The 16,603-nt window shown below is 34.8% G+C and overlaps 1 protein-coding gene across 2 annotated transcripts in view; it reads left to right on the top strand.

Annotated features, from left to right (window-relative positions):
• The window catches only part of SH3TC1 (SH3 domain and tetratricopeptide repeats 1), a 773,464-nt gene that overhangs the window by 97,068 nt on the left and 659,793 nt on the right, over positions 1–16,603 (top strand). For both annotated transcript variants that reach the window (XM_044062806.1, XM_044062804.1), the window contains exon 3: positions 13,961–14,038. In XM_044062806.1, the coding sequence (XP_043918741.1) occupies positions 13,961–14,038 (78 nt within the window). The remainder of the gene's footprint in view (positions 1–13,960; positions 14,039–16,603) is intronic.

Below are 16,603 nucleotides of genomic sequence, written 5' to 3'. Positions count from 1 at the left end.
AACTTTCAGTTTACACAAAAAGGCATCATTTTTCCAAAAGAGAAAGTAGAAAATTAATAACAGTTAATATGGGCCTACACTATATCTTGCAACATCTTGATAACCCAGGGACATATGCAAGGATTCTGTTTGTGGACTTCAGCTCAGCATTTAATACAATAATTCCAGAACTTCTTCATTTGAAACTCTCCCAGCTTTTCATTCCTGCTTCCATCTGTCAATGGATCACCAATTTTCTAACCAGTAGGAAACAGCAGGTGAAATTGGAGAAATTTACATCTAGCTATCGCACGATCAATGCAGGTGCCTATCTCCACTGCTATTCTCCCTCTGCACTAATTACTGACCTCTAAGGACCCCTCTGTCAAACTTATTAAATACGCAGATGATACAACTATCATCAAGCTCATCAGGAATGGTGATGAGTCTGCATACAGATGGGAGGTTGAGCAGCTGGCCCTTTGGTGTAGTCAGAATAATCTGGAACTGAGCACTCTTAAAACTGTGGAGATGACAGTGGACTTTAGGAGTGGTACTACAATATTATCTCTCCCTCTTTATATTTAATACTGTCAGTTGTGAAATTCTTCATGTTTTTTGGATCTATAATCTCCTGGGACTTGAAGTGGGAGACCAATATAGGGTCCATCATAAGAAAGGCACAACAGCGAATGTAGTTTCTGTGACAGCTGAGAAAGTTTAACTTCCCACAGGAACTGTTGATTCAGTTCTACACAGCAGTCATTGAGTCTGTTCTCAGCTCATCCATTGCAGTGTGATTTAGATCTCTGTCTAATCACGACAAAAATAGGTTACATCGAATAGTCTGTTCTGCTGAAAATATCATTGGTGCTAATTTGCCCTCCTTACAGGACCTGTGATATTCCAGAATTGTAAAAGGACAGGGAAAATCCTCACTGTCCCTTCACATCCAGGCTGCCATCTTTTTGAACTATTACCATCAGTCAGGCGTTATAGATTAATACGCACCAAAACAAGTAGATATAAGAACATTTTTTTTTCCACAAGCCATTAAGTTCATAAACGGTGAACTCAGTTTATTAGATTAGGGTATTCTTTTTCCCAAGCCTCCAAGGATTCTACAGTATTGTTTACATATTGATAATACTTGTTTCTTTCAGAGTTTATTTCAGTATTTCTTGCACTGAATTGCACTTTGCACCTTGTATGTATATATATATTTATATTTACTTTTTTGTCTTGTTCTTAATTGTTGCCTGTATGCCGTTTGTCTTGTTCTTAGTAGTTGTATGTTTGTCATTTGTATAATTCATACTTGGAGAGTCACTGAAACCCGAGTCAAATTCCTTGTATGCATGCATACTTGGCCAATAAATGAGATTCTTATTCTGACTCTGATAGAAAAAAGAGGCAAAGGCCAGGTGAAAAAGAAGTAATCAAAACTGAATGTGGAAGGATTGAAGAACATTACTGTAAGAAAAAAGAACAGAAAAACAGATATCGACTACATGGCTCAAGCTGTGGATTTACAATGCCAGCTGGATGAGAATTTAATACACAATGAAAACATTTGAATTAATAAGACTAATGGTGATGAAGATCTTTGCTTTGTAACAACAGATACAGCAGATATTACTGTAGTAGAAGCTGAAGATTTTTCCAAGCTGGTCAGCAAAGATATTCTTGTAAGTGGAGATTCAGTTATTAGAGGAACTGATACTTATATTTGTAGAGAAGATAATGAACATTGAATAGTGTTATGCTTGCCAGGAGCAAAAATAGAAAATATGAGACAAGCCCTGGGATGCCATAATGTAAGGAAGTACGGATCTGTTTTTATTCATGTCGGTAGAAATGATCGCATCAGCATGTATTCTCTGACTTTTAGTAGAGAACTGACAACCCTCTTAGATAATATAGCTTGTACCGGTGTTAGGACATATTTTTCACAAATCACCTATAGAGCAGATACTCAGGTCACCGTGAATGAAAAGATTTTTTTTGGCGTAAATTCCTACATTGAAAAATGTCGTGTTTTAAAAAATGGAAATGTGTAGAGCATCCAAGCCTAGTTTTGGGCACACGTGTGTTCAGACAGGATGACTTGCATTTGTCAAGATCAGGGAAGAGAATTTTTGCAGCAGATATTTTACAATATTTGACAAACACTAGGCAGGATTTTTGACAGGTTGAAAATTTAACAGTTCACAGATAGCAACATTTGATGCTAGTAGCATTAATAATAAAGTTTTTGTTTTATTGGGAAATGTGCTGTGTTCCACAAGATTGATGTTGTTATTATTTGTGAAACATGGTTAAAGAACAATGACTGGAAACCAGTTCTGTCAGGGTATAAATGTTTTTACTGTAACAGACGTTCTAACAAAAAATCAGATAAAGGTGTTATGATAGGGATTAAAGAGAGTTATGAGACCTGGGATTATTACATGTTCAATGATAACACCAATACTATAGACTGTGTAACTGTGACAATAAAGACAATCCTGGAACATATAAAAAATTCTGGAGTGCACAGACCACCAAAGTCAAGGGCAGATGACCTAGAGGAATTCATATATTTCTTGCATGAAACACAGGAGGGAAGAATAATATTAGCTGGGGACTTAAATGTACCAGAAACAGACTGAAATAATATTGATTCAACAACAGTAGTAAGGAAATTATTCACAGCGTATATTTAGGAACAGCAATTGCTTCAGATTGTAAAAAATAAACCTACCGGGGACAGAACATACTAGACATTGTTTGTGTTCTTAAAGAAATTACTGTTAGTATAGCAATAACCCATGCCTGGGTGTGGGTAATGCTGGATTTACCCACGGTTGGTGTGGTTTGGTCGCGAGGGTGAAGCCCGAGTGACCAAACAAAGCAACCATGGGTAAATTCACCATTACCCACACCCAGAAGTAGGTTATTGCTATTATACAATGACATTATTTAAAAAAAATAATAATTAATTTTCTTAAATAATGGCATTATATAATGCCTCCTTGCTGCCCTTCCGCAGCTGTCTGGTATTCTGCGGCAGTTCTGATGTACTGCGCATGCGTATGACTATGCAGTACATCAGAGCTGTGGGCAAAAGCAACGGAGAAAACAGATCTCCGTTGCTTTTTACAAACGGTCTCGCTATGTTAAACGGGTTTAACATAGCGAGACAGCATTAAAAAAAGCAACGGAGAATCTCCGTTGCTTTTTTTAATGCTGTCTCGCTATGTTAAATGAGTTTAACATAGCGAGACAGTGTGAAGCAACGGAGATCTTGCATTCTCCATTGCTGTAAAAAAAAAAAAGGAGTTATACTAATGGAAAAAGTGCGGGCGACCGGACCTTTTTCCATTACTATAACTCTGATTTACAACAGGGGTTGGTGAGGAAGAATTCTGCACCCATAGATCCTGTGAGATCCACCGTAGCTAAACCCTACTTTTCTGAACATTCTGGTAAAAAGAATAGAACCTTTGATAATCGACTTAGAATGTCTATGCATTATACTAGAGATGTAAAATTGTATACAGAAATTATAAATAAGCATTGGGGCATTCTGATGAAGGATGATAACATTAAAGCTTTGGTTGGTACAAAACCTCAATTTTCTTTTAAGAATATGAAATCTTTGAAGTCTAGGTTATGTCATAAATCTCAGAATGAATATTTAATTAATAATTCGGGCACTAAACCATGTGGGACATGCAATTATTGTAGTTATGTGTCCACAGCTTCTGAATTTAAACATCCAGATACAGATGAATTTTACAAACTTATTACTAGTGCTGATTGTGGCACTATGCATGTTGTATATCTTGCTGGCTGTACCCTATGTAATAAATATTATGTAGGTAAGACTGACCGCAGTCTTAGAGAGAGGATTAGAGAACATTTGTATAACATTAGGAGAATGAATGGTATTAATGCACTTGCCAAGCATGTTATGCAAACAGATATAAAACATGTTTTTATGTTCTCGGTACTAGCTAAAACTTTTGAGACTATGAGAAGGGGTAATATAAGACATAGAACTGAAGAGTTAGAAGCAGGTTGGATTATTAGATTAAGGGCAAACTGTGGGCATGGTCTAAATGACCATGTTCCTATTAAACCAACATTACAGAAAAGGTCTTTGAAGAAGTAATTATAATTATTTCAACTACATATATTATTTTATATTTGTTTATTTTATATATATATATATATATATATATATATATATATATATATATATATATATATATATATATATATAAGCATGTAGCATTGTTTAATGTTTTATACAAAAAGTTTTTATGACATTTTTTAACTGTATGTTCACTTAAATATTTATAATTAGGTTTTGTCACATGATCAATTGTTAGTATAAATAGTGGTTCTAATCAGCATGTATTATGCACCTGATGAAGCTATGTGTGAAAGCGCTTGTGTGAATAAAGCTGAGCTGACATCTACTTCTTGAATTTTGGATTCGTATTTTCATAGATTTTTGAAGTTTGGAGCCATACCTTTGCTTTTTGGACTTTTACTTGACTTTTATATCTTTTAGAAAAGGTTTAGCTGTTGAACTGGTAACATTTTTTACTTGCCTTATATGTTTTCAGCTGTTTACTTTTGTTTTGGGGGGCTAGAATTAGGGTTAAGGTAAGTGTGTATGTGTTTGCAACTGTTTACATAAATGTGCAAGAGTTACTGACTTTAGGGTTAGGGTGTGAGTTAAGCTAAGTGCATGTTTTAAAATGTTTACTTTTTTTTTCCGTTAGATGTATGGTTGGGTTACGTGTATATGTGTATTTAGTTGTTTACTGTTTTTTGGGGGGATTAGGGTTAGGGTATGTGTGTATGTGTTTGGAAGTGTTCAAAGTTTTTTTTTTGTTGGAACAGCGATTTCTTTCCTAGGGAAAGAAATCATTGTTCTGTGGTTTTGACATTTTCAGCTTTCTCTGAAAATGTGTCGATGAAACATTGTTCGCTGTTTTCAGCGTTTGATGTTTCAGTATAGATCCAGTCTTTGTTACCACTTCTGTCTCCTCCCTGTGCTTTATTTGGATCCAATCTGCGCACTTCTTTTTCAATATAATCTAATTTGAATGCAGTATCTGAGATTAACTGGATGTCAGTAGGGCAATTTTATCACCCCTTTTGTGGATCCAAACTATTTTTCATAAGATTTTGTAAATATATCTATAATCTGTTGTGTCTAAGAATAAATTTTAGAATCTGAAGAAAAAACACAAAAAGTGCCACAGTGGAGCAAAGTACAAGTGGAAATAAAACAATAAAATCCAAAAGACTTCCAAAAATCCACAAGGTAAACCAAGGCAGATGTGATAAAAACCAGCTTAATGAACGGTAAGCACTTTCATGCTCTCCTGAGCACTTCTTCAGACCATATAAAAAATACAAATTCAGATACAGTGCTTATAAAATACATAGCATTTCAAACTTGACGCAAAGGTCCATTTTACAGATATATTTTATTTTATAAATTATTTGTGGATGACCTTTTTTTTATTTGGAATGGTACGGAAATACAAACTTTATTGGGTTTGGTTTTATGCAATAATATATTTGTATTCAATCAAGAAATTTATTGTCAGAAAAACGGTGTCGCTATGGGGAGCTCTTGCTCAAACAGCTATGCGAATGCAGTGATGAGGGTATGGGAAACTCAACATTTGATGCAAGGTCCATTTTACAGATATATTTTATTTTATAAACGATTTGTGGATGACCTTTTTTTGATTTGGAATGGTACGGAAATACAACTGATGGAATTTATTAAATACATTAATTTGTCGTCTGACTTTTTGAAATTTACATTGAATTATTCTACGGAAGGTATACAGTTTTTATATGCATACGTATGTAAGGATGAAAAAGGTGGCTTAATTAGTAGATTGTACAAGAAGGAATGTCATGTTAACCAGTTACTTAGTAGGGGTAGCATGCATCCGAATTTTGTTTTTGATAATGTTGTTAAAAATCAATTTTTTAGAGCATCAAGACTCAACGTGAGGGACGAAGATTATGAGCATCATAAAACTAAATTTGGGTTGGATTTGGTTGCTAGGGGTTACGAACAGGGGTTGGTGAGGAAGAATTCTGCAGCCATAGATGCTGTGAGATCCACCGTAGCTAAACCCTACTTTTCTGAACATTCTGGTAAAAAGAATAGAACCTTTGATAATCGACTTAGAATGTCTATGCATTATACTAGAGATGTAAAATTGTATACAGAAATTATAAATAAGCATTGGGGCATTCTGATGATGGATGATAACATTAATGCTTTGGTTGGTACAAAACCTCAATTTTCTTTTAAGAATATGAAATCTTTGAAGTCTAGGTTATGTCATAAATCTCAGAATGAATATTTAATTAATAATTCGGGCACTAAACCATGTGGGACATGCAATTATTGTAGTTATGTGTCCACAGCTTCTGAATTTAAACATCCAGATACAGGTGAATTTTACAAACTTACTACTAGTGCTGATTGTGGCACTATGCATGTTGTATATCTTGCTGGCTGTACCCTATGTAATAAATATTATGTAGGTAAGACTGACCGCAGTCTTAGAGAGAGGATTAGAAAACGTTTGTATAACATTAGGAGAATGAATGGTATTAATGCACTTGCCAAGCATGTTATGCAAACAGATATAAAACATGTTTTTATGTTCTCGGTACTAGCTAAAACTTTTGAGACTATGAGAAGGGGTAATATAAGACATAGAACTGAAGAGTTAGAAGCAGGTTGGATTATTAGATTAAGAGAAAACTGTGGGCATGGTCTAAATGACCATGTTCCTATTAAACCAACATTACAGAAAAGGTCTTTGAAGAAGTAATTATAATTATTTCAACAACATATATTATTTTATATTTGTTTATATATATATATATATATATATATATATATATATATATATATATATATATATATATATATATATAAGCATGTAGCATTGTTTAATGTTTTATACAAAAAGTTTTTATGACATTTTTTAACTGTATGTTCACTTAAATATTTATAATTAGGTTTTGTCACATGATCAATTGTTAGTATAAATAGTGGTTCTAATCAGCATGTATTATGCACCTGATGAAGCTATGTGTGAAAGCGCTTGTGTGAATAAAGCTGAGCTGACATCTACTTCTTGGATTTTGGATTCGTATTTTCATAGATTTTTGAAGTTTGCAGCCATACCTTTGCTTTTTGGACTTTTAGCTGAAAACACATGCACACGTAACTCAACCATACATCTAATGCAAAAAAAAAAAACAGTAAACATTTTCATACATATCCACTTACCTTAACCCGCACCCTAACCCTAAGGTCAGTAACTGTTACACATTCACGCTCGGGAGCTATACTGGACAAGGGACCACACTACACTGCAGAACATGGCAATGTAACAAAGCGGTCAAGCGACTTCTTTCCCAGGGAAAGAATTCGCTGAACAGCCACTTCACTGTTTTGCCTGTTCGCTCTGTATGTGTCGATGAAAATGCATTCGACAAAATGTGTTTTTGTCATTCTAATAGGAACCCCAAAGACCTGAGAACACTTCAGCAAAAACTCACGGTACCATTATATCTATTATTCATGAGGTCATATAAATATGGGGAGATTCCTCAAGATTGGAGACATGCTTATTTATTCTGTCTTTAAGGGAAAGGGGAGTAGGACAAACCCAAAGTCATACAGACCATTAAATCTATTTTTATGTTGTGGAAAAATAATGGAGAAGGTAATATTGGATAAGTTAGTGTCAGAACTGGATAGGTTGTGACTTGAAACCATATATCAGCATGCATATGTTGACAAGAGATCTATTTCCAGCTGTAACATGCTGTTCTGTAACAATACAATTACAGCTGTGAATGAAAAAATGTGCCATGATGTAAATTTATGTAGATTTAACTTCAGCATTTGACAGGGTCATACACAAAACACTGATTAATAATTTATAACAACTAGGTACTGATGCACTCTTGGTAATATGGATAGCTGCATGGCTTACAAATAGGACATGGCAAGTATCATACAGCAACTGGATAGGTGAAATCCTTGGTTACAGTCAGGGTGTCCCACAGGGCTCTGTCCTAGGCCCTTACTTGTTTAGATTTTATCTTTCACACCTAACTTTATCATCTGATGTGTTTTACAGTCTATATGCAGATAAACTGAAATTGGGTAAACTAATTACATGTGTTACAGATAAGGCATGTCTACAAAATAACGTGACTATATTGACCATTGGGCACAGGAGAATAATATGCTGATAAATACATCAAAAACTAAGCATATGAGATTTGGGAGACATAAATTGAAAGGTGAATATTTATTATAGCACACAATGATTGAAACTGTAGACTCATTTAAGGACCTAGGTATATGGGTAGATCCAGCTATGAGCTTTTCTAATCATATCACCCAATTGGTTAATGACTGTTATAGAACTATAGGCTGCATAAAAAAGGTTTATAGAATCTAGGAAATCAAAAATGATGAGGTCATTTGCTAGTTACATTAGGCCCAAACTTGAGTAAGGAATAACAATATGGAAACCCTATAAGAAAACAAGCATGAGTAACTGGAAAGAGTACAACGTAAATCCGTGGATGTGAAAATTTAAGTTATTATGAAAGACTAAAATATTTGAATTTGTACAGTATCTCTTACAGATATCTAAGAGGGGATCTTATTCAGGTATAGAGGACATTTAGAGACAACTACCTCTGGGAATGTTGGGGTTATCAAAAAGTACTAGAGAAACCTATGTAAAAAATTCTATAGGAAGAGAAGTGCACTATTTGGTTCTCTGACAGAGTAGCTGATGCATGGAACAGACTACCAAATTACATTAAAGCAAGTACTAATTTAAATATTTTTAAGAACAGCCTGGACACTTATTATGGAAACAAGTGCTTTGGTATATTACCAAGCTAGAAGGGCATTAATGCCTGTGCTTGAAATATATGTATGTATGTATTGATGAGTATGGTGAGATATGCTGTGGTGGTTGTAAGGAAAATTCATTGTCAATGTCCATTTTTATCCAGTATGCCTACTGCTTGTTGTTTGTTAGTAATTATAAAAATTAACAATATTTCCACATGTGCTAAACACTTCAAAAAACAAGTGACTTACAAACTATTGCATGACATCAGGTGAAACCTTAGATGTTTAAGAACATTGTCTTTCAAATTTGAATTGTAAGTTACACATATTGAGAAATGCTCAGTGTTATTTATAGTTTAACTGTACAATTAAACATATATTGTCATATTTCTGTAAATATTGCAATAACATGCACTCATAGAGGAATTTCTTGCTATCATGTGAAAACTTATGTCTGGTTAACAAAAATGCTCTAGCAATATATGGCTAGGTAATACATCTTCAAAGAAATGACAAGGTGTATGTGAACGTTTAGCAAAAAATATAATTTTGAGTTTGTATACATTATACTATATTACAGTATTAATGGAAAGACTATGAATGCACTGACTATTATCACTGCAAACAATAAAACTAAGATCCTTCTATTCTCCCCTCAAAATCCCCTCTCTTGATAAAAGCTCACTTCAAATTACCAGCCTTAACAACTCCACTATCAAGATCTTACCCTCTGCCAAACTTCTTGGTGTCACGATTGATGCTCAACTAAAATTTAACACTCATATCCAGCTAAACATCAAGAAAACAAACATAAAACTTGGCCTACTTTACAGAAACAACCACTTCCTCTCTCCTTCCACCAGACTAACTCTCGCCTCTACCTATCTCCTTCCCTCTCTAATGTATGGCGCTCCTCTGCTCACTAATTTATCTTCCACATTTACCTCCAAACTGGAAGTATGTTACAACAAAATCTCCAGATATGCCACCAATGCCAAATCCTCCTCTCATCACTGCACCTCCCTTCATGCTTTAAACTGGCTTGAACTCCCCAATCAACTTGACTTTCTCCAAATAACCACAGCCCACAAATTATAGTTCCAACCCACTAACTGCCCTGCACTATCCAATATACTACAACCATATACCCCCCTCAGATCCCTTAGATCTTCTCACCAAAACCTGATCACCATTCAAAAACCCAAGTGCCCAGCTGGTCAGCTTCTCTTATCCTTTACCCTAGCTAAAAAATGGAATGCTCTGCCCTCCTCACTAAGGACCTGTAGCAACCATAATAACTTTAAAACTCAACTTCATTCCTACCTCTTCCTAAACAGGAAATGCAACTGCACTCTTCAGCCCATACCTCTCAAGCTCTCCTCCCCCTTCACTCCGGGCTAACCTTCATACCTTCCTAACCTCACTCTCAATTGCAGATCGTATATGTAACTAAATAGTAAAATCTAGCTATTATGCTATATGCTTGTTTTTTTTTCTCCTGAACAAATTTGAAATTGTTTATCTTTATTCTTTTTGAAGAAACCTCTTGTTTGTATTGAAAACTATCTTTGGAATTTTCATGTTAATAAACTTTGTTCTGTAGAGCTTTTCTCCCCAGGCCTCCACTGAAAATGAGCCCCCAAGCCCAGTGGACCTCCCCGGTAATCAAACTGGAATAAAAAATAAATAAATAAATACTTCCTACCGATAACATTGTAATTTGTACACTTTAAATAGCTTTTATTGTTCACAAAATGTTTACTTTTGTATATCTTATCCTTTTTAAGTTTATTTTTCAGAAAATGGTCTGGAATGCAAGATGTGTGTAGACTGTTAAAGGTGTGACATTCCACATCACTTAAGCATTAAGCCGTTTCAGTTACACAAATAATGCTCATGTTTAGAAGTGTTGCCAAAGTTTTAATAGCATGAATAATGATTGCTTCTGTCATTTGCTTTGACATAACATTTGATGAAAAGCAAAGCTAACGCTCAGACAACATATGGAATGGCAACTTGGCAACTATATTTTTTTTGGCGGAATGGTAAAAACACACACTACAACATATATTGGTTAATTAAAGTAAATATTTGCATGGAGTTGTACACATTTAAGCCAGTCAATAGAATAATTAAAAATGACTAGAACTGTTTTGTAAACTATGTCTTGCTAATATTTTCTTTTATGAAGTGCCAGTGGACCAAAGGTTTCTACTTAGTTCTGATGTTTACTTTTCTATGTGCTGAATTTGAGAAAACATCAATGGAATCAGATAAGACTTCCAAGCTGTAAAACAAATGTTTGTTTGCAGTATAAAAATAATGCTATGATCATGGATAGATTTGAGTTAGATTAAGAACACAACATAATCTTTGTAAATATTTTTTTATAAATGCTTTATAAACTGTGTTCCATCCCTTCATATTAATGAGTTTCAAAAAGTAATGTAAACAAAATAATCTTATATAAAATAAAAAATATGATCACATTCTTTTATTCTTCTTTCCTTTCTTTCTTTCTTTGACTACAAAGGAAATACTGCTTATTCAGAACACGTGCCTCGCTAAATTTAATCTTAGTTTTAAAGACTCTGTTTTCATTTCCCCATACAATACTGATATGTTCTAGACACTCAAAGACAGACACTTTCAGAGTTACATCTAAGCAGACACCATCCTTGTAATAATTTCAGGTTTAGAAAGATGAGCCATTTGCTAAGGAGGGAACAGCACTGATCCACATGGAACTTTTCAGACTCATCCCAGAAGCACTGCTTGGTTAAGTGATTTGCCCAGGAAATACCTTGTCAACAGATCACACCCTTAATCTTCTCCAAACAATACCAGTTAAAATATGTGGTCTAATACACATAAAGTTTATTGTTCCTCTGAAGTCTGCTGTCTTAGAGAACAGAAAATATACTACTGACTGACCAAAATCACAAAATTCCTGTTGGAATTTACTAGCCTAGAACAATGAAGCTCAAACAGCAGTGATTCCAACAAAATAGGGTGAAACGTGTGATTTAAATACCACAAGCAATATTAAACAAGTTAGAATGGAGGTTAAAGGTTACAAAAATTATAAACCAAGATAAAACCTGCATTTGCTGCTTAGCTAATAAATGTGGCACTAAACTTCATGTTACACAAATTATAGCTTTAAGGCCTTCCTGATAACATATACAGTTGACAGCTTCAAAATTTTCACTTTATGTATTAACTTTGCAGTTGTTATAGAAAGGAAGAAAACATTAATCCTACAGCCCAAAAGCATAACAGCTAGTTCCAGTTTACCTAGTGATAGCTGGAAATTTTATAATCATCTTTTCCCTTCTCACTAATTAATTGCAATCCTTACACATAAATGTTCCTGTAGAACAGCATGCCTTAGTGAAACAAACACCAGTGACAGAAACAGAAATCATTGGGGCCTCATTAGCATTAACAATTGGTTTGGTATAATGGTTAAGGTTTTCACCTCACAGACACAAGATATAGGGTTTGACTTTGACCTCAGGTTATTGGCTAGGCTCAAAATGGTCCTTCAGGGTGGTTAGCCTAGTATTCACATTTGACCAAATAGAATGTAACACTTAATAGCAAGACAGCATTTGCATGAATTATCTGTCCAGCAACAAAAATTCACATAATGCACAGGTAACTCTGCCAACAATTACCATGTAACCATCTTGAAGGAAAGTAAATTAAAAATGAGTGCAATACACAAATAAAATGAAATTAATGTACTGTTGAAAATAGTATAACATATATAGTTATGTGGACAGGTAGATTTTCCAAATCTCAACCTGGTTTAACTTTAAAGAATTTACTAGAAAAAATAAATCTTTGGGCACTAATTAAGTGATTTTTGAAGGACTATCTTGGGAATTACTGAAATATGGAATCTGACAAGCATTGTGACAGGAAATGAAGCTAAAAGGATGTTGTTGTTGTTGTTGTTGTCTTTCGGCTTTTCCCAGTTAGGGGTCGCCACAGCGGAACTCCGGTCCGCTAATGATTGGCAGTAGATTTTCACGAACGCCGAGGTGCCAGCTCGACGTTCAACCTTCAGCTAAGGCACGCCCATTTACGCATGTCTTTCGAATGCCCACCCAACCGCGGGCAGGACATGCAGCCTCCACACAGAAGGCACTCCCCACACTCCAACCGAGAATCTAACGGGAGAACCTCTTGCTGTGAGGCAACAATGCTACTGCTGCACCACCGCAAATGAAGCTAAGAGGATGGACACTGTATTAAAGCAGTCTTCACAGCTCCTGGCATATGGCTTACAGTGGCCTTGTACTCAAACCAAAAATGAATGCTATCCCTGTTATAAGTTGCTATAAGAATTATATATACCAGTGATGTTACCGGCATTGTCTAGATACATCCTTAAAAGAGAAGTAGATGCAGTGCATATTGTAAAGTGCTACAGCTGTCATGTATGATGTTTTAGGTCTTCATACTTTAAATGTATGTGTTCAATGACACTGCCACATATTTTGATCTGACAAGCATACTGCAAAGTTAATAATAACATAATGATTTTACTGATTGTAGAAAGTGTTTTGGACTGTTTTGGAAGTCAGACTAGTTTTCAGTGTAGAAACATTTACAAAAATGTTGAGGAACTCATTTTAATACATACTTAACAGTTAGTCAGATTGGTGAAAATATAACTGCCCATTTTACAAAGACATTTACATTGTACAATTATTCTGTGGTAAGGTATGTGAGAAACATGCAAACCCCCAAAAGAAGGTAAGAAAATTCAAGAACGTGATTATCTTATGAATAAAAAGGTGGGAAAATAATTATCAGTTACTTATAAACAATGTAAGGCTGAGCAGTGATTATTTCTTTTTTTACTGCTTTTATGTGGAATGATTCACTGAGTAAAATTTTCCAGTGGTGTCTTTTGGGTGTTCAGCTTGGTTTGGCAGGATATTAATAGTACTAAAAGTAGTAGTGGTGATAATAATAATAATAATAATAATAATAGTAATAATAATAATAATATGCCTAGTAATGATTTTTTGGATATTTTCACAGATCCTGCTCATTTCGAATGTGTGACAGATGGGGCTGGCTCATCACCATGCTCTATGGCTACAGACAGCGTTCCTACAGGTATGACTTCTGCACCAAAGTGTCTATTTATCATTAAACTCTGAAATCCACACCACTTCAAAAAACAGTGACTAATATCTCTCAGTCTGACATCTGTTTTTGATGCAGGACTATTATACAAAGCTGTTGCCATATTTGTAAGCTGTGACTATTGATGTAATTTTATTTTCCAATAACCTGAAAAAGCACTGAGCACTGAATTTATTACAGTATCAAATTTTATTTATATTTACCACTGGAATATTCTAATTCCGTGGTGGTGCAGCGGTAGCATTGTTGCCTCACAGCAAGTGGTTCTCCCGTTCAGTTCTCAGCTAGTGTGCGGGGAGTGCCTTCCATGTGGAGTCTGCATGTCATCCCTGTGGGTCGAGTGGCATTCCAAAAGACATGCGTGAATGGGAGTGCCTTCGTTGAAGGTTGGGCATCGAGCTGGCAACTCAGCACCATGAAAACCTACAGCCAATCATTAGCGGATCGGAGTTTTGCTGTGGTAACCCCTAACCAGAAAAAGCCAAAAGACAACAATCACTGGAATATTCTAGAAAAATATTCAAATAAAGGCATTGTTTTTATGCCACAAATCTATTTTCTGCTTTTAGTTAATACATTTTACCAACATACCACACTATATTTTGAATATAATGCATTTTTTCACAAAGTTGTAATACTTATGGAAAACAAATACACATGGAAACATTTTTTGTTTCTTTTATTGGACGCTACCTTAGGTCCACTAGTTTCTATTCAAGAACCCTTTGTTCAGGACTCTTGGCATTTTTTGGCAAGAATAAAGGAATTTATGGATACTTCAGTTTTTGACCCTGACAAGTTCATTATTCTAACCTTAGATGTGGTATCTCTTTTTACCAGTATTCCCCACGAGGAAGGAATTGAAGCAATCAGAGCACTATTAACTCAATATGGTTATTATGGTGTTAATAGTGTATCAATAATTTGTAGACTATTGGACATTGTACTTTATAATAACTATTTTTTATTTGATGAAACTTTTTTCAGACAAAAACGAGGGGTGGCAATGGGTTCCCCTACAGCACCTGCATATGCTAACTTAGTAATGACTTGGTGGGAAAGAGTACACTTGGAAACATTAAGAAACAGGTTTCATATTGTTTTTTATTGTCGCTTTATGGACGATTTGTTTTTTATCCTAGAGGGGAATAATGACACTCTACACTCCTTTGTTTCTGAATTAAACTCCACAGTTGAATTTTTGAAATTTACTATTGGCGACACTGGCCTAAAGGTCAACTTCTTAGATATACAACTGTGGTGGGATATCAGTGAACATAGGTTTCACAGTCGTATACACCATAAAAGTACTTTCACTAACAGCTATCTCCACTTCAGAAGTGGACATTGTAAACACACAATCAGGAACATCCCCAAAGGACAGCTAGTCAGGGCTTGTCGGATGACCTCTAGGGAATGTGACCTTAGTTTAGAATTTGATTTTGTTATCAAACTTTTTATTGATAGAGGTTATGATGAATTGTTACTAAATAACATTTTACAAGAGGTTAAAAACAAAAGTACGACACAGTTTCAAGCCATTCTAAATATGGTTGATTTAAACGGAGCGACTTTTTTAAACAAAAGGAATGGTAGTCACCCAAGTGACAATGAGTTGGTCTGTTCATTAGATTTGAGTATAAACAGCCCAGATATAAGACGTATATTAGAAAATAATTGGAAAATTTTACAGGGTAACTTTGAAATAGCTAAAGCACTAGGTGATAGACCAAAATTTACCTTTAGAAATAGTTACAATTTCAAAAAAGCCCTTGAATATCAAGGAAAGAACTTTGTTGGCACTATATGTAGGCATAATACTAAAGGTATGTTTAAATGTAATAATTGTAACGTGCAGATTTATAGCGGTTGGTCCTTATATTGCCATTGATAATTTTGATACCACTTTTGAGTTCCCTAAATATGTTGATTGCAATACTAGAGGTGTTGTTTATATAGGTTCCTGTATTTCATGCCCTAGGTTTTATATAGGAATGACAACAAGGAGCTTAAAGACTCGAATTCGAGAACATTTATACAGTATTAAAAGGCAGGATGAGACCAATGCCTTATACAAACACTCAAAGGAATGTCAAAACTTTAAGAAATTCTTGTTTTCTGTCCTCGAGGTTTGCAATTTGGACCTAAGAGGGGGTAATTTTAAAAATTACATAGAACAAAGAGAAACTTTATGGCAGATTAAACTAAGGGCTGACCAACCCCCTGGTCTTAATGACGCTATTAATATCAAGTGTTTTTTAGAGGATCGTAGATCATGTATTAAGAAAGGTGTCATTAACAATTTTTTTGTTTAGGCACCATATTGTTGTTTTTAAATATATTTTTTACCAAAATGGTCTTAATTAGGTAATTGAACAATTGATGAACTAACTAATTGATTTGTGTTGGACTATATATTGAGTCCTGATATTTTTGTATGTGTTTTCTGATGAAGTCATTCGACGAAAGCGTATAATAAAGATACTACGCTATTTGTTTGGAGCTGTAATTTGCATTTTTACACTTGATACCATC

The sequence above is a fragment of the Protopterus annectens genome, chromosome 2.part1, assembly GCF_019279795.1.
Source record: "Protopterus annectens isolate FY-2018-M chromosome 2.part1, PAN1.0, whole genome shotgun sequence".
Classification (NCBI taxonomy): Eukaryota; Metazoa; Chordata; order Ceratodontiformes; family Protopteridae; genus Protopterus; species Protopterus annectens.
Note: the sequence above shows the minus strand (reverse complement) of the source record. Positions and strands in the feature narration are given on the sequence as shown.